Source organism: Aaosphaeria arxii (assembly GCF_010015735.1).
Source record: "Aaosphaeria arxii CBS 175.79 unplaced genomic scaffold BU24scaffold_1, whole genome shotgun sequence".
In the NCBI taxonomy this organism is placed as follows: domain Eukaryota; kingdom Fungi; phylum Ascomycota; class Dothideomycetes; order Pleosporales; genus Aaosphaeria; species Aaosphaeria arxii.
Genome location: NW_022983474.1, coordinates 2286773 through 2303888, shown reverse-complemented (window position 1 = coordinate 2303888; position 17116 = coordinate 2286773). Strand labels below are relative to the sequence as shown.

Here is a 17116-nt window from a genome sequence, read left to right as displayed (position 1 = left end):
CTCAATCCGTCCGAGATTGCGCCGCGCCGGTAAGTATTTATTCGAACTCTATCGTAACGGGTTTAGCAAGAACCATAGCAGAAGAGAAGAACCTTGTTTCTCCACATTCTTAAGTGTGTGGGGGGGAGGGGTGGGCACGGGGCAATATCCGGAAGGACATATTCACGGCAATTAAGGAACTACATTGCACCGAATTTTTGCTCCTATAGGAAACATGGACGATCTTGTGGTCAAGTTCCATGGCCGGAGGACGGGATATTTCCAGATGTGTATCATACTTGTATATGTATATACACTTTAATAGCCCACGGTAGTTGACCTACCAATCGATCTTTTTCTTTGATCTGGCATGAGTTTGTTAAATATGCGGAGCCTCATATCGTTGTCCGTGTTTGCCACTTGCGCGCTCGCTGCTCCGGCTTCTCAAGCTCTCGATTTCTCGTCCTTCAGCCCTCGGTCGGTGCATCAGCGGGCGGACCCTTCATTGACTGGCTACCTTGGAGCTTTTTTCTTAGGAGACAAGCCGAGTGTGTATTTTTACACCTCCAACGGCAACAATGCAAACTCGTTCAAGGCATTAAACAAGGGTCAGCCGGTGATTAACCCTACAAAAGGCACGAAGGGAGTCCGAGATCCCTCGCTCATTGCCGGTGGTGGTAGGGAGGCAAGCAAAAAATGGTATATCATTGGTACTGATCTGGAAATCGGAAAGACGACTTGGGATGCAGCGCAACGCACTGGATCAAGGGGAATTTTTGTATGGGAGAGCGTCGATCTCGTAAATTGGGCGCAAGAGAGACTAGTTGAGGTGGAGGACAAGACCGCTGGGATGGTATGGGCGCCTGATGCGATATGGGATGCAGAGAAAGGACAGTACCTCGTCCATTGGGCAAGCAAGTTCTATGCCACAAGCGACCCACAGCACACGGGAAGTCCAAGCGCAACGAGGATTCGGTACGCATACACAAGCGACTTCAAGACTTTCTCGGCACCGCAGGACTACATCAACAAGAGCCCCACCAATATCATCGACTTGAATATCCTTCCGCTAGGCGATAAAACGTATGCACGCTTCATGAAAGACGAAACCGCAAAGACGGTCTTCACGGAGATATCGACCACGGGGCTCTTTGGTTCCTGGGCGCGACCTGGAGGCTCCAACGCGATCATAGCTTCAGGTGTGGAAGGACCAGCCGCCTATTGGGATAATCAAGTCCAAGGGAAGGCACATCTTCTACTTGACTTCTACGGTAGCGATGGATACAGGCCGTACGAGACAAGTGATGTGAAGGGAGGAAAATGGACCGCAAGCGACCGTACCAATTTCCCTAAGAATCTTAGGCATGGAAGCGTACTGCCTGTGAATGCGACAATTGCGTCTGCATTGGCGGCAAGATGGCCTTGATGCTTAGCTGATCTGGAGGGTTGCATATGATGCCCAAATTACCAAATGCATAGGATATGATACCATGATGTCAAACAAGGCTATGGACCTTAAGGATAGTTAGCTACATACTACGGGGCTTTCTGGGACAATGAAAGAGTAATCAAATAATCAAGTTGCTTCTCACTTAAGACAAGATGTGTCTTACCTATTTGCTCAATCGCTGTCTGAATCATATCCACCGAGAAGAAGCGCGGGCTTAGGAGGGGCAGTAGGGGCCTTTAAAGAAGCCTTCTCAGGTGGTGGACAGGTGTGGTCGGATACCAGCTTCTTTTTAATGCCAAGTGCAGCTGCCGCGTCTTTCTTTGGCTTTGTTTGTTTCTTGACAAAAGTTGGCACTGGTGGAGCGGGACCTTCGGGGCCGGAATCAACCATCATATCTTCCTCATCAATTGCCACCTCTCCCAAATCTGCCATGACCCGGCTTTCAAAAGCCTTCCTGGCAGCCTCTGCATCTTCCGCATCTTCTCTTTTGCGTTTCTCATCTTCAACATCAGGCACATCTGCAACAACACCGTCCTTATCGGCCCTTTCAAGACGTGCATTACGGGAGCGGATCTCGTCCAGGGCGTCTGCAATAGCCATCTCCGTCTTTGCATCCAAGACTTTGGTCTCCAGTTCCTGCATGGCATCTCGCTCTGCCTCCTCCTTTTCCAGTCTGTCAAGCCGTTCCTCCTCTGTTTCCTCCGCTAATTTTGCTTCTCTCCATGGCTCGAAATTCCTCTTGGCACCCTTTTCACTTTCGTAGTCCATATTTTTCGGGTCTGTTTTGAAAGTGATCTCGCCACTGCAGCGGGTGCACCGTATGTAGAAACGGAAGATGGAAATGTTGTAGTACTTTTCGTCCGTGGTTTCTTTTCGAGCATTGAATTTTCTCCCCTTGTAAATGAACTCGCCACAATGGGTGCATTTCATGGAGAAGGGAGCCATAAGGCGCACAGTCTGTAGTTTGGGACCTGTAACCTTGGGGCCCCGTTGCCGAGTAATCTTCGAAGGATCGAAGTCGGGTGGGTAATACTTCGTAAGGACTTTTCGCTCGGACATGCTGGCTGTTGCGTACTACTCGAAATTTGTTGGTAGTACGTTGGGTAATCGAGGATGTTGTTGGGTCGTTTCGACACTGGGAATGAAAGTTGTTGAACATTAGTATAGGTACCTAATGTACTAATGATTGATGGGAGAGCTTGGCACATGTGACTGACTAATGGGCGGTAAAAGATGGCAGAACCCCGCGTACCACACCTGCAACGCCTCGTCCCGTGTCCACGCGATTGTGCAGGCGCGATTTGTTGTTCCGCAGTGGACTTCCGCTTTACAAGTACAATCACTTACTTATCCCTTAGAAACAACAACTGAACGCCTAACACATTTACACCTCCTCGAATCTTCTCAACTCGTACACGACTGTTCTGAGAATGTATTCACATTGAGCAACATCCATCGAAGTGCGCAATCACCGCATTGCATCTTCTATCACCAGTCTGCCTCGCTGAAGCCGTATGACATCTTCGGAACTATGGAGAAATTTCTACGAGATTGGCGGCAAGACGCTATTAACAAGCATCAATACGATACAGCAATATTTGTTGCAGACAAACTGCTGGCACTGACTAGTGCGTACATTCTCTGGACTCTACTAATATTTCCCACTGACACTGTCGCTTAGAGGACGACCAAGATGCCTTCTGGCTTGCCCAAGTCCATTTTCAAACTGCACATTACACTCGCGCTCAGGCCTTTCTTTCCCGCGGCGACCTGATTGAACGCAATCCACAATGCCGGTACTTACATGCACATTGTTCCATAAAATTAGGTCAAACAGACGAAGCTTTGGAAACACTCGGCGAGAAGAACCCTACACATTTAATATCTGCACCAGGCAGTGCACGCCAGAAGCTTCGGCACGTTGATGTAAATACCCGGGCTGGTGCACGCCATCAGAAAACCTTGTCACGCACGGAACGTCTGCCTACAAGTGAAGAGCGAGACCGGGAGGACTCTGCAAGTCTTAAAGCTGAGGCCGGCATGTGCTACCTTCGAGGAGTATGCTTTGCAAAGAAGAACGCCTTCGACCGCGCAAAGGAGTGTTACAAAATCGCCGTTCAGATCGATGTACAATGTTTCGAGGCCTTTGATCAGCTCATGGCCAATTCCCTGATGCACCCCTCCGAAGAGTGGAAATTCCTCGAGTCTCTTAACTTCGATACCATCAATGTAGACAACAATTCATCGCTCTCCCAAGAAGCTGCACAATTCACAAAGCAGCTTTATACCACTCGCCTCTCTAAATACTCTCGGCCGCAAGAGTTCACAGCGGCTGCAGAATCTCTTTCAACACATTACAACCTCTCTGAGAATCCAGATATCCTACTTTCCAAGGCAGATCTTCTCTTCACCCATTGCCGGTTCCGAGATGCTCTTGCGCTTACTTCGTCGATTTTGGAGCGTGATAAGAACAACTTTGCTACCCTTCCGGTCCACTTGGCTTGCTTACATGAACTTGGCCGTAAGAATGAGCTGTTTTTGCTTGCTCACGAATTGGCCGATCACAACCCACAGGAACCTTGTGCATGGCTTGCTGTTGGAGTGTATTATCTCTCCATCAATCGCATTGCCGAGGCCCGCCGTTACTTTTCTAAATCATCGATGATGGATCCGCATTTCGGTCCAGCTTGGATTGGGTTCGCACACACATTTGCAGCAGAGGGCGAACATGACCAAGCTATCGCCGCTTATGGTACCGCTGCACGACTGTTTCAGGGAACCCACCTACCGCAACTATTCATTGGGATGCAAAACCTCCAGTTAAATCAACTCACCTTGGCGCACGATTACCTTAACGTCGCATTCGACATTTGTAAACAGGATCCCCTCCTTCTAAACGAGCTCGGTGTCGTCTTCTATCATCAAGATGCTCTACCAGACGCTATAAGTATGTTCCGTCGCGCTCTCAACATCGCAGAAATTAATGACTCGGATCGGGACGCTTGGTTACCCACTCGGATAAATCTCGCACATGCTTTGAGGCGCTGCAACCAGTTGGATGAATCTCTATCGACCTTCGAAGACGTCCTACGAGCCGGTATACAGGACGCGGGCGTATTTACCGCCAAAGGGTTGGTTCTTCTCGAAATGGGTCGCAACTGGGAAGCCATCATTGCGTTGCATGAGGCGTTAGCAGTTGCTCCACAAGATCCCATGGCTACCGACTTGCTAAACCGTACTTTCGAATCCAATGAGAGTGACAATGGCGAGTTTGGCGTTAACAGAGGATTGGATGAATATAGTGAGCAAGTTGGTGACTTCGAAGTCGAAGAATTAGACCGTCGAATCGATGGGAAATTAAAGGAGATCCAACAAAACAAGGTGGCAGGACGAGGTACTAGGCGTACAAGAAACGCGGCTGCACTGGGCGAGGAGAGTGCCTATGGAGAGAGCATGATGGTCGATTCGGATGGGTGAAGTAGGACGGTCCCTCTTGTATCTAAGCGTGGGGTTTGTATCATGACAGGGCGTTCAGGAAAAGATGCAAATCTGGTTTCACGCATGATGTTCGGAAAGCGCATGATTTTGAATCTATATGGTTCCGGCGAGGCACGGTGAATAGTAACCCTATTGGAATCCCCGTATTAGTGTGAGGTCGAGCATCAACTCGAGACTTTGAAGAAATACTCAAGAGCGGCACCAATGAGCACATTCACCATATGTATTTGGGTCTTCTCGGACAAAGATGATGGTAATTTCCTACAGTGGATACAAATAAGTATGCTACTTTTCAAAGCACCGGCGTAATGAATGATGTATATGTAGTGTAAAGAGGTATAAGAAAGTGGGCATAAACGTTAATCATAAATCATGAAAGCGAGCTCTCGTCATAATTTACCGAGCCAGTTGATTATCATTATCCTACACTGGGCAACGGCTCAAGTGTATCTTTTCGATTGTGGAGACCTGTACAGGGCAAACCTTCTCTGGGTATCATAAAATAAGGAGGGAAACAGGGCTGAACTGCAGCGCATGAGCTCATACAGCGTGTGCTGGTGCCTTCCCTTTACCAAGATTCGAGGTCTCGGATTGTACAAGCATCTCCCTGAGTTTCGCTACCGCCTTCGTCGCGTCTTTGTCCATGTCTTCTGCGTCCGGGTTGCGCGACCACGGGATCCAGGAGGTCAATGAGCTCAATGTACTCGATCGCACCCGCGATTGTGCATTGCTGATACTCGAGGCATTGCGGCGATGGGAAGGGACGTATTTCGTATCTAGGGCAGTTGCTTTCGTCTGTGTTTGCTGTGTTTCTTGCTCTTGAGGTCCCTCGGGGACGTTTTTGATTGTAGAGGAACAATCGAGCGAGAGTTGTTTCGAGGCTTGTGATGATGTGACTATAGTCAGAGAGGGGTGATTTGCTGCTGCCGGACTGGCTCGTACACTCCATGCAGGGCCTGTCTGGGTACTTTGCGTGTTCTCTTTCGACACGTCCCGCTCTGTTGAACCGAAGACATTCAGATCGAGAGCTCTTCTCTTTCCGCTACCACCGCTGATAACACTTTTGAGACTTCCATATGCGGATTGGTTTCTCTTCTTATTGGGATCGGCTGTTGCGCTTTGGTGATGCTCGCTCACAAGCCTCTCGCTCGAGCTGCTAGCCTCAGGCACAACTGTCAAGGTCTGTTCTCCTGCGTTCCATGCCTGTCCAATTCGTGGCAAACGTCCTCTCCCGGCCATTGCACCCATGCTTGAGGCCCAACCGGTCCCCATAGCTGTGATCTCTCCTTGCGGAGGCAGATGAGCATCGTACTCGTCAGCGAGACTCAATCTGCTCTTCGCACATATCTCCGCAATAGCATCAATCGCCTCCCTTATCTCTGGGTCCACCGCACGAAGTATAGCCGAGAACGAGAAATCGTCCGCCGCGGGTAGTCGCTCGCTTCGGCCGGCGAGTCCTGCTGTCAACATGGAAGCCGGTGGCGGCATGCTGCTACTCAGGTTGGGAAACAGTCGGGGAGAATTCACGCCAGATGAAGCGCGAGAGATGTGACGGGCGCCAGAATATGTTCGCACGACGACGGGCTGACTTGATAGTGTGGTTTGACTTGAGGTAGACTTCGCGGGCTTGCTGTTGGCGTTTGTCGATGGGTGATTCTGGAAGGCTGGGGCATTGAGGGCGCGCAGAGCAGCAGATTGTGTAGGTGGAAGTGTGTTCGTCAGCGTTGTAGTCGTGCTAGGGATTGAGCTTGCGCTTGTTGTCAGGTCAGAGGGCGTTTCTTGTATAGAGGGCGAGGGCGCGCGGGCAACGATGCTTGGAATCGAGGGGTCGGCTGGAACGCGTCTCTCTGTATCAATCATGGACACGTTGCTATCATCCCAGAGAGTAGACAGGACCTGGAGAGCCACAGGCTGGCATGTAGTCGTAGCTGGTGTCAACGTCGGCGGGACGACCGATCCAGCGGTGTAGTCTTCAATAGTAGGACCATTTGGATGAGCGTAGGTAGGAGAACGTTGGATGCGGTCCCACCGGCTGGAAGCTGGTGTTTCGGAAGAGCTGCCAGCCTGACTGATATTCTCCGCAGGATACGCGGGCATTGTGGGAATTGCTTTTCTGGAGCTGCAGGTCAATGCATGGTCGTTATGCACCGTGGTTGAGAGTCTTGTTGGCATTGCATGGGATGCGGTGATCGAGGGGATTCCTTTCGATCACGGCATGCGCTGGCCGCCGCTTGGCAGATGTTCATCCCGCCTACCACGAACCAGGCGATACACACTTAGTAGACAAATGTAGCGCAAACTGCCGATGACATTGGTTTGTCGATTGGTACAAAAGGCGGAATGGCATTACATGCATTTCATTGCTGACTCGATTGGCTAATAGTCGTAATTCCACATTGTGCTTAATTATAACGGACATTGCTCCAATAAACTTAGCGAGCCCTTCCGCCTCTACGATATAACAATTGAATCACTTCAGCTACAGCAAACTCATTCAACAAATCAACTCGATCATACCGGATGTTCTTCACCATCAACGACTAAGCGATGTGTTAGCCACGAAGCAATGCCCCCTGGGAGCTCCTCCAGAATTTGCATCTCAGCTTTGATATTCAAGATGAGCATCGTCTGAAGCTCGCGTCTCCATTGTTGCTCACACCCATCCTCAGCACAAGCATGCCAGCCTAGCATTTGCGTTGCTTTGTTCCGGTCTCTTGTAGTCAACTTCATTAGGCCTGATACGTTTGCTAACCAGTCGTGGATCCACTCTCCCTCTTTAGTGTCTGCCCTTTCCATCTGACGGCATTTGATATCAAGCCAGCGTAGCTGAGGCAAGGCTAATGGATGCATATCACCGGCTGATATTGTTTCGTGCGACAGACGATGTGAACTGTATTTGTACGTCGACATGATGGCGAATCCGTCTGGGTCGTAGTCCACTAACATGTACATAGGCACTCTTGGGCAATGTTGCGCGAGCTGACTTAAAAACCTTCGCGAAGACAGATCCGGATATCCCTTTGCCTAATCAAATGAGAAGAAGCCCGAAGATGATTGTATCGTGATATACGCTTACAGTAAGAACAAGCCCTTGCAAGCTTAGCTGAGCCCAGAGAGCTGTTGCAAGTAAGGAACGGAAAGTGGCCTTCTCTTATGTGAGCGGATAGCCATTATCAATCTCGACACGATACCTCTTTCTCCACGACTAATATCCATCTGATCCTCGGCATATCTATCGCATCATTCTCCGAGATCTCGGGGACAAGCATGCCCTGTAGGTGTGAGGAAAGACCGAGAAACCTAGTTGACTCCATAGAGCATACCTCTGCCTCGTTCAAACCATTCAACATGGAACCATCCGCTTTGTGAATCTTGAAATTTCCGGCAACAATCCCTTTTGCAGTAGCAACCTAACTAATTAGGATTCGTCTGTACAGCGTGATCTGCTAGACTTACTACGTTTAGATGATGTCTTGACACCTCGAAAGTGCGTGCAATATCATCTACGTATCGGTCGACCACGGACTGCTTAAGAAAGAGATCAGGATGACGATAGTAGATATCCCTAACCTTTCAGTACTGAAATACGTGGAGTATATTATTAAAAGTCATCACATACCTTTTCGTCAACTTCGTGTTCTCTGTGAGACTTTCATGAATGAGTTCAAGAATACGAACTATTGTAGCTACAGCAGTGTCAACGGCCTATCACTCGAGTAAAAGGAGACACATCAATACTGAATCTCCATGCCTCCCCAGCAGAACTTCCGGGGAAGCTTATCTTTCTGAAGCGAGCAGGTACAGAGAGATTGTCCAGTCCAGAAGTTGGGCGCCTGGGACCTTCATAGCTCGCTCTCAGCAGGATGAAAACATCTTCCGCGCCGTCCTGTAGATCAGTGATGATTGTTCTAAGAATCGTCTCTATCCGCTCAACTACAGGCGATCCTTGGCTGTAGGGAAAGGACTGTATCGACGAAGACTGCGCTGGTAGTTCCACCTCCCCTTCCATCTCAGACGCTGCTGGGACAATGGCTGGCAAGGAAGATGAGAACAGGACATCATCGGTGGGAAGGTTGTTCACATCGGTAACGGATGAATATTGCTCGAGAGCTGTAACGTCGTTCTCAGCAGCATATGGCTCCGGTGGTATGCACAAGGAATTTATGTTGAACGCTTCAATCTCGGTTTCACTAGTTTGTCCGAGCAGGTCGCTCTCTGAAATTACGTTGTCGGTTGAGGAGGAGCACTGGAACAAAATGTCTTCGGCGAATCCAGTGTCCATCATGCAACCATATCACAACCTGCAGCTTTTGGTTCACGTCTTGCCCGAAAGTAGTTCCAAGAAGCAATTCGTGCATGGACTTTCAGTCAAGAATACAATTGAGTGGTGAAGGACGCTGGCTTTATCTGTTGTTGTCTGTATAGGCGATGCACGCAAATGTCTGGTACAATCACTTGCAGGAATGCGTCGTTCATCAAAATAACGGGTAAGTGAGGTAAAGTGGGATGTACGAGTGCGCGCCTACATGGTGAATACATAAATTCGTAGTTCTGGTAGGAACGAGTACTGATGATGGCACGTGCACAGATAGGCACCTATGGCACTAACTATATGGGGCTAGTCAGGTGGTCGGACGCGAAGACGCGACTTCCCCATCTTTGTCCATTGTCGCGTCCACTTTCACCTCCAATCTCTACTTTCATTGTACATCTACCACCTCAACCACCACCAATGCAGCTTTTGATCCCACGAATACAAACAGCATAAAGTCTCCAATACAGTCTTCCCTGAGATTTTCATCATTGGACTTCGCGCCCCGTCACACCGTTTTCCTCGAGGCGTATTTCCATGGCCGACATGGAGGGACCTTCGACAACTACTGTTGCCCGCTCGCCGAAGCGTACACACGACCAAATAGAACCTCTCATCTCGACTCCCGAAAGAGCCCCTCCATCCGAGGCACCCTCTACTCCTTTGACTGATCTGTCCACCGTTCCAAGCCCTTCACCGGCGAAAACGCCGTCCGCAGCAACGCCTGTGCACTCGGCACCAAATCTTTCTGCCACACAACAACCGGCCAAACGGCGGAAGCTAACCACTCAGGAAAAGGAAGATCAGAGATTGGAGAAGGAGGCGAAAGACAAGGCTCGAGCAGAAAAGAAAACACAAAGAGAGGCTGAAGATAAGGCAAAGGCAGATATCAAAGCCCAGAAAGACGAGCAGAAACGACTCAAAGATGAGGAGAAACGTAAGAAGAATGAGGAGCGAGAAGAGAAGAAACGTGCCAAAGAGCTTGAACAACAGCAAAAGGAGGAAGAAAAGAGAAAGAAGGAACGGGTATGTGTTGATGGAAATGATCATCGAATAGACTGCTGACCCTACCTCTAGAGCCAAATGAAGCTGAATGCTTTCTTTGTCAAACCCAAATCTGGACTGGAGAAATCTGTAAGCACTATGGTAGATACTGTTCGCTCCACAGATTCCGAGACAGTATCGCCTGTGCCAGATGTTGAGCTGACTGATGCCAATACCACTTGTGCTTCTCCACAAAAATCTAAGTCCGACTACGAACGAACCTTTCTCCCTTTCCAGTTACATTCTCATTCGATACTCGCACCTTATAACCGATTCCAGGAGCTCCAACCGAAGGACCGGGAACAAACTCTCTCTGCGCAGAACCGTTTCGCCAACATGTTTGTCCAGGGAAAAGACCTCTTAGGAAACTCATCGGTGGAATCTTTCACTTCTCAGTTTGGGTCACGGCGCAAGCGAGGGCTTCAAACTCCTTCCATATCTGAATTGGTGGACCAAATCAACGGATCCCGTGTCCCCTCGGTTGTAGATCTTACCAAGGAGCGCGACACATCACCAAAAAATCCATTAGACCTACTGAAGCAAATTCCGATGAAGTACTTGCACTTTCAAGAAGATGTTCGACCACCATACTACGGCACGTTTACTCGAGATGTAACAGCAGAGGAGGGAGCTCGGTTGTCTAGGAACCCACTCTCGCGCACGCTCAATGAAATAGAGTATGACTATGACTCAGAAGCAGAGTGGGAGGAGCCTGAAGAGGGCGAGGACCTCGATTCTGAAGGGGACGATGAAATGTCCGAGGATGGAGACGATGACATGGAAGGCTTCCTTGATGATGAAGACGATGCTCAGGTCAAACGCAGGCTGATCAGTGGTGATCAGGCTCCCGTTAGTACTGGACTGTGTTGGGAAGATGTCGAAGGGGTATCGAGACTCAATGATGGGTCTGGTGCTATTTCCACCGAGTTCAAGGATTTCAGGATGGGGTTTCTCTTAGAACCACAACCGACTTCTATCGATCCATTCTCCACGGCATACTGGGCTCCTGTTCCCAAAGCGGCGCCTGCCACGCAATCTATGTTTAGTAAAGACAGCAGCTCTACAAATGCTGCCATGCAGCCGCCCCGCATGCCACTCTCACAACGGCCTATCAACGGATTACTGGTTGCGCATGTCAATGGATCGCCCAGCATCAATTCAAAACCTGCCAAACCCGCCAAACGCCTCATACCAACAGAACAACTTGCAGCTTTCAAGGCAGAAGTTGAGGGTAGCGATTTAACAAAGATCGCTCTTATCGAAGCTTTGAAAAAAAAGTAAGACGATCCTTGAAATGACATTCTATCCATAGCTAACAAAAATTAGGTTTCCCAAATTACCCAAGGATGCTATCAGTAACACCCTCAGCACAGTAGCCGCCCGTAAGGGACCAAAGGAGGCAGAGAAACGTTGGATCCTCATCCAATAGTAAAACCGCCTTTCGTGCAGTTTTCTAGCCCTGCCATAATAGTTGTCAAATTTTTCTGTTCACTGTGTATGCTACGCGGTGGGGGAGCGCACAGAGTTTATTTCCTGTTATACGTCTGCATAACTAGCGATGGTGTACGAGTGGGTTAAAGGCAAATCGGCGTTTTATCATTGCTCCATCGGTGTCTGCAGCGCTGTCGCTCAAATCATCATTTCAGAGGCGTCGGCGTAACCCTTTCCTTCCTCAACAGAGTCAGACATATGGCTCCTTTATGTTTTTATGAACACCATTCCAGCAACGGCCTGGGATATCAGAAGAAGAAATTGATAGCATGCTGCTCCGCAAGGGTGGCCTCGTGTAACGATGCATATTCTATACTTAGACAGGTCATACACAAACCGAGTTACGAGATCATATATTATTGAGGCCAACATTGAGCCTTGACTCTAGAAGATCTCATCATTATGAACGGGTTGTAACAGCAAGCAATTCCTGGTATTGGAAGTAGAGTGGCTGATGTCTTCTTATCAATCTCGTGTTCAGGTTGAAATATTGGCACAGCGCAGGCGGACCGCTTGCAGAAGCCCTCCTCGCAAAAAGTGACTTGTGTTCCTTTCTCTTTGATCTTGTCTACATCTATTAGTTCCCACGAACAGACTTTATGATCAGATTGTGATGCTAACGTTCTATTCATGCCAAGTCCAGCTGCTGAACTGTCTTTCGATCTTCGTATTCCTGATCACTAAGTGGCGTCATCAGAGCCCCAGCGGCCCGGGTATAGAAGGTTGTGTAGTTGGGCCGAACGTGATATACCAAAATTCGTCCAGCAGATTCGAGTTGGGGCAGTGTCTGGGAAGGAGTGACGGAGTTCTCAGAGAAGACGCCGAGGGCTTTACCATATGTGACGTGGCATACAGATGGGCGTACAATATCGATTGCGAAAGTCTGAGTGAAATGTCAATGTGAAGTTCGAGTCGGTCCAATTAGAAAGATAGAATAAAGCTAGGTAGCGAGGGACACGGGGATGAGGAAGCTCAAGTCAGGGGTATCAGGGTTCTCATCTGCATGTAACGAAATGGTGCATTCTTACAACAGTGGACCAAGTACTTGACAAGCCCTTTGTGTTGTGATAGAGAGCTAGCTCATCAGCGCCTGGCGCTACAAATTCATGCATCTCGGACAGATACTTCTCCCAGGGAAGTTCAAGAACGTGGCTGAGGTTGTTGAAGAGTGTCGTTGCGAGGGAATGAAGCAGGCGGAGCAGAGCGAGAAGTCTGGGGTCGGCGCGGCTATCGGGTTCAGTGAGGGCACGTTTTGTGACGCGGAAGACCTAGAACAGGATGAGAGAAGATACCGTGAGTCTTGGGTGGCATTATGTTTGTGTGAGACAGGACAAGAAAAGGGTTTACATGCATTGTCTTGTGAGGACTCGGCCACCTGCAAGAGCAGTGTGATCATTTCGGTTGGAAGTTCAAGACCTTGAATGACCAGACCAGGCGCTTTAGCAGCGATCGATTCGCGTAAGACAGGCAATGCCGAGTAGTCTTTCAGAGAGTTGAGAGTGACCGTAGGAACAGACATGGTTCGTGAAATACGATGCGGAAGAAGGTTGTCAACAACAATGGACAGGTGAATGAGGTAGATGAAGATTTAGAGGCTTTTCCACTGTGAATTCAATCCTCCGATCCTGTTCATACACGATCATATAAAGTAACGAGTCAGTCGTTAATTCTTGGTATCGAAAGAGCTGTTGTAGTACAAATTCGATTGGAACTTCCTTAGTGCAACGCCCAACTTCCCCAACGTACCCCAAATATCCGATCGACTAAAAGACTTCTCCAATTCTGATTACAAACTCATGTCGACGACCAATTTTCCTCCTTCGCCACGGTGGGACTCTTGGACCAAAGATTGGATGTCATCGAGCGCAAAAGTACGGATGGAGACGTTGATCGCGTTGGCGTCGGCAAATGCGAGCATGTCGCGAAGCTGATGGTTGTAGCCGACCAAGCTTCCAACGACACGAATGTCACGGAAAACGACGTCTTTTGCGTCGAGGTTGAAGCCATTTTTGGGGAAACTGACAACCACCATAGTACCGTGGTTGCGTAGTAGTTTCATGCCTGTGTCAAAGGCTGCCTGTGAATCTGGGAGCAAGACAACGGCATCGACGCCGGCTAGCTCGCCTTCGACAGCCCTGTTCTCCCCTACGGCTTGGAGTGCGCGCTCAACATTGAGTCTTCGCGCGTCATGAATGCTTACCCGGTTCGACATTGAAGACGGAAGGCTTTTAATGACGGTGCTCAACAGACTCAATGGCGCATCGCTTGCATCGACAGCGAGCACATCCATGCCCAAGTGTGCAGCAAACTGAACTCCTATGTGGCCAAGTCCTCCGCCTGCTCCGATGATGGCCACTTTGCGTGCTCCATGGCAGTTGCGTGCCAGCTCCAGCGCCGCCCATACCGTCAATCCTGCGCACATTAACGGCGCTGCCTGGACTGCAGTCATGCACTCGGGTAATGGTGCCACCTGCCGGCTGTCAACAATTGCGTACTGTTGAAAACCGCCGTCTGCGGTGAAGCCCAGGTTCTTCATGTGCGGACAGAAGGGTGAGTATCGTTTCGCCCTGGCTTTTGGGTGCGCCCCTGCTATGATGCACTCCTTACACTCGCCGCAAGGGCGGTATCCTCTGCCTGGAACTCCTACTTTGCTGCCCACAGTCAGGCCAAGGGACTCAACTTCGACCTGTGGGCCTAGTGCCACGACCTGCCCTGCAAACTCATGGCAGCCCACTCGAGGCGTCGAATGCCCCATGGATCCTAATGCAAATACTGCGTCTGTGTGGCAGTATGACGCTGCCAACACCTGCACTAGAATATCGTGGCCTTCAAGATATCGAGCCAAAGGTGTGTCCATGTAGATAAGCTTGTATGGTTCATTGAAATGCTCGAGAATAGCTGCTCGCATCCGCGAAGGTACTTTGGTAGTCGTCATTGCAGAATAGATTGTGAATAAAGTGCCTATTCGATGATGCTTGCTTATTGAGTGGGCCGATTCTTCCTGTGTAGATAAAGGATGCAACTGTGGGTGCAGTGCGTCGAATTGGAAGGAGGATTTAACGTTTGTAGAACTACCAACTGCCATGAGACGACACATCCCTATATTAATTGCTCATGATTATTTGAGAAGTAATCATGAGCAAGCCATATTAGCAAATATGTTAGAGCCTTTTACTAAATCTTTCCACGCGGTGTATTGGGTCCACCCCGCTTTCTTCTCCAACCTACAGGTAACCAAGTGCTACCTTGCTTTATCACATAGGGGGCTTGACGTTACGGATAGGCTCAGTTGGAGAAATGAATGACGCACATACATGCATACTAGCTAATATTCTGTTCTGCACGAGAAGCTGCGTTAATGTTGTCGTGAGACTACGCCTTGATAGCACCAATCGTTACTGCTTTAATGTTCTGATATTCCGCCAGACCATACTTGCTGCCCTCTCGGCCCACGCCAGATTCGTTGATACCTCCAAATGGCGTTTCTGCTGCACTTATGAGTCCTGTATTTACCCCAATCATACCCACCTGCAGTGCTCCAGCTACACGAAGCACTCGGCTGATGTCCTTAGTGAAGAAGTAGCCAGCCAAACCGAACTCGGTATCGTTTGCTAGATCGAGTGCTTCTTGCTCCGTGGAAAACTCGAATATAGGTGCCAGGGGCCCAAATGTCTCATCTTTTGCAACTTCCATATCCTTCGTAGCTCCAGTGATGACAGTGGGCTCGTAAAAGTACCCAGTGAGCCCCTCTGGGCGTCTACCGCCAATCCTCAATTGGCCACCCTTTTTGAGCGCGTCCTGAACATGTCGTTCCACTTTGTCCACAGCTGCCGCGTTTACTAGCGGACCATGTGTTGTGTTGGCGTTGATGCCTTTGCCGAGTTGCATCTTCTTCACTTTAGCAACCAGTCTCTCGGAAAAGGCATCTACAACGCTTTCGTGAACTAGGAGGCGGTTGGCACACTGTTAACTTCGTCAGCCGTCGATGTTCTTCTGATAAGAAAGGGTGGTTTCCAAAGGTCACCCAACAGGGAAACCAGAGAACAGACTTACAACACATGTTTGTCCCGAAGACCTAAACTTGCAAACAAGAGCGGCGTCGACGGCAATGTCTAAATCCGCATCCTCAAATACCACGAAGGGTGCATTGCCGCCCAACTCCATACTCACCTTCTTCATCGTTCCCGAAGCAAGGCTTGTCAGCATTTTGCCCACAGCGGTGGATCCCGTAAAGCTAATCTTCTTTACCTTCGGGTTTATTGCAAGCTCTAAAGAGGCTTCTCGATCCTTTGTTGGCACCAAGGCAATGACATTATCAGGGACTCCTGCGGCCAGAGCTAATTTGGTAAGTGCTGCTGCTGTGAATGGCGTTTCGCTCGGAGGCTTGATGACTACTGAGCAGCCAGCAGCGAAAGCAGGTGCAATCTTCCTCGTTATCATTGCTGCTGGAAAATTCCATGGCGTGATAATGCCGCACACTCCTACTGGCTCTTTACTGGTAAAGACCATAGAACTAGGATACGAGCTAGGGATATTGTCACCATACGATCGTGTGCATTCTTCGGAAAACCATTGAACGAATGATGCGGCATAGGCTATCTCGCCGCGGGCCTCAGAGATGGCCTTTCCGTTTTCGAGGGAGAGGATTGTAGCCACTTTGTCAGGTTGCTTGTTAGTACAAATAATTTGATAAGAGAAAGGTATCCTTGAGTCTCTTAACGTACAATCATCGACGTTCTCCAGAATTGAGTCATTCCATCTTCTCAATATCTTAGCCCTCTCTTTGGCCGTAAATTGGCTCCAAAATTCTTGATATCCGTCGTGGCAGGTGTCAATAGAGTTTGCAAATGCGTCTTTGGAGAAATTCGCACATTCACCGAGTACCAGTCCAGTAGCAGGTTCATAGACAGGAAACGTTGCATTATTTGATGCAGTTCTCCACTTGCCTGCAACGAATCCCCTTGCCTCGAACAAGCCTGCATTTTTCAGAAGTTCAGATACTGGTGTATGATGCCGAGGCTGGGAAGACCCATTGGTAGTTGTAGAGTCGATCATGCTTGCTGGTGATGATTTTGCGCAAAAGATCTGTACACACGTGTAGCTTTGAGATTTCAAGATATGGATAAAATATGTCTGAACAACGGCACAGAATTCGATTGTGGAATGATCGAAAGATCAAGTGTCAACTCCAATACTTGGTTCGCCCGAGATTCTCCTGTATAGGACTTCATTGATTTCTTAAAACTTAATTTACTTGTGTGGAGGCGGGGAAGGCAGTTGGAGAATAGGTCTAGGCGGAGTAACAGGCCGGGAATCTGCGAATGGACTGTCCATAGTAGCAT

The 17116-nt window shown here is 49.1% G+C and overlaps 9 protein-coding genes across 9 annotated transcripts; 3 read left to right on the top strand and 6 right to left on the bottom strand.

The window, feature by feature from the left end:
* The first annotated feature begins 148 nt into the window (after positions 1–148).
* On the top strand, positions 149–1503 carry BU24DRAFT_15873 (glycoside hydrolase family 43 protein). The gene has a single exon (XM_033521350.1). It carries the CDS (start codon positions 350–352, stop codon positions 1403–1405), a length of 1056 nt encoding a protein of 351 aa, XP_033389508.1. The 5' UTR covers positions 149–349; the 3' UTR covers positions 1406–1503.
* On the bottom strand, positions 1504–2591 carry BU24DRAFT_15874 (DUF572-domain-containing protein). Its single transcript, XM_033521351.1, has one exon. It carries the CDS (start codon positions 2486–2488, stop codon positions 1601–1603), a length of 888 nt encoding a protein of 295 aa, XP_033389507.1. The 5' UTR covers positions 2489–2591; the 3' UTR covers positions 1504–1600.
* Positions 2592–2880: 289 nt separating this feature from the next.
* On the top strand, positions 2881–4926 carry BU24DRAFT_15806 (TPR-like protein). The gene is made up of 2 exons (XM_033521345.1): positions 2881–3057; positions 3111–4926. The coding sequence occupies exons 1-2, from the start codon at positions 2961–2963 to the stop codon at positions 4904–4906; spliced, it is 1893 nt and encodes a 630-aa protein (XP_033389506.1). The 5' UTR covers positions 2881–2960; the 3' UTR covers positions 4907–4926.
* Positions 4927–5467: 541 nt separating this feature from the next.
* Positions 5468–7024, bottom strand: BU24DRAFT_457170 (uncharacterized protein; the record flags this gene model as incomplete). The annotated part of the gene is made up of 1 exon (XM_033531513.1): positions 5468–7024. The coding sequence occupies one exon, from the start codon at positions 7022–7024 to the stop codon at positions 5468–5470; it is 1557 nt and encodes a 518-aa protein (XP_033389505.1).
* Positions 7025–7368: 344 nt separating this feature from the next.
* BU24DRAFT_487640 (DNA topoisomerase IV, alpha subunit) lies at positions 7369–9440 on the bottom strand. Its single transcript, XM_033533472.1, has 7 exons — positions 8666–9440; positions 8547–8613; positions 8384–8492; positions 8251–8337; positions 8119–8199; positions 8004–8072; positions 7369–7951 (listed from the first exon to the last, which is right to left on the bottom strand). The coding sequence occupies exons 1-7, from the start codon at positions 9210–9212 to the stop codon at positions 7439–7441; spliced, it is 1473 nt and encodes a 490-aa protein (XP_033389504.1). The 5' UTR covers positions 9213–9440; the 3' UTR covers positions 7369–7438.
* Positions 9441–9621: 181 nt separating this feature from the next.
* On the top strand, positions 9622–12167 carry BU24DRAFT_446244 (uncharacterized protein). The gene is made up of 3 exons (XM_033530753.1): positions 9622–10265; positions 10317–11560; positions 11610–12167. Exons 1-3 carry the CDS (start codon positions 9777–9779, stop codon positions 11710–11712), a joined length of 1836 nt encoding a protein of 611 aa, XP_033389503.1. The 5' UTR covers positions 9622–9776; the 3' UTR covers positions 11713–12167.
* A 235-nt stretch (positions 12168–12402) lies between these two features.
* Positions 12403–13293, bottom strand: BU24DRAFT_457167 (uncharacterized protein; the record flags this gene model as incomplete). The annotated part of the gene is made up of 3 exons (XM_033531512.1): positions 12403–12657; positions 12803–13042; positions 13150–13293. The coding sequence occupies 3 exons, from the start codon at positions 13291–13293 to the stop codon at positions 12403–12405; spliced, it is 639 nt and encodes a 212-aa protein (XP_033389502.1).
* Positions 13294–13500: 207 nt separating this feature from the next.
* BU24DRAFT_438395 (GroES-like protein) lies at positions 13501–14709 on the bottom strand (the record flags this gene model as incomplete). Its single annotated transcript, XM_033530252.1, has 1 exon — positions 13501–14709. One exon carries the CDS (start codon positions 14707–14709, stop codon positions 13561–13563), a length of 1149 nt encoding a protein of 382 aa, XP_033389501.1. The 3' UTR covers positions 13501–13560.
* A 437-nt stretch (positions 14710–15146) lies between these two features.
* On the bottom strand, positions 15147–16829 carry BU24DRAFT_457165 (aldehyde dehydrogenase; the record flags this gene model as incomplete). Its single annotated transcript, XM_033531511.1, has 3 exons — positions 15147–15737; positions 15828–16429; positions 16499–16829. The coding sequence occupies 3 exons, from the start codon at positions 16827–16829 to the stop codon at positions 15147–15149; spliced, it is 1524 nt and encodes a 507-aa protein (XP_033389500.1).
* Positions 16830–17116: the final 287 nt, after the last annotated feature.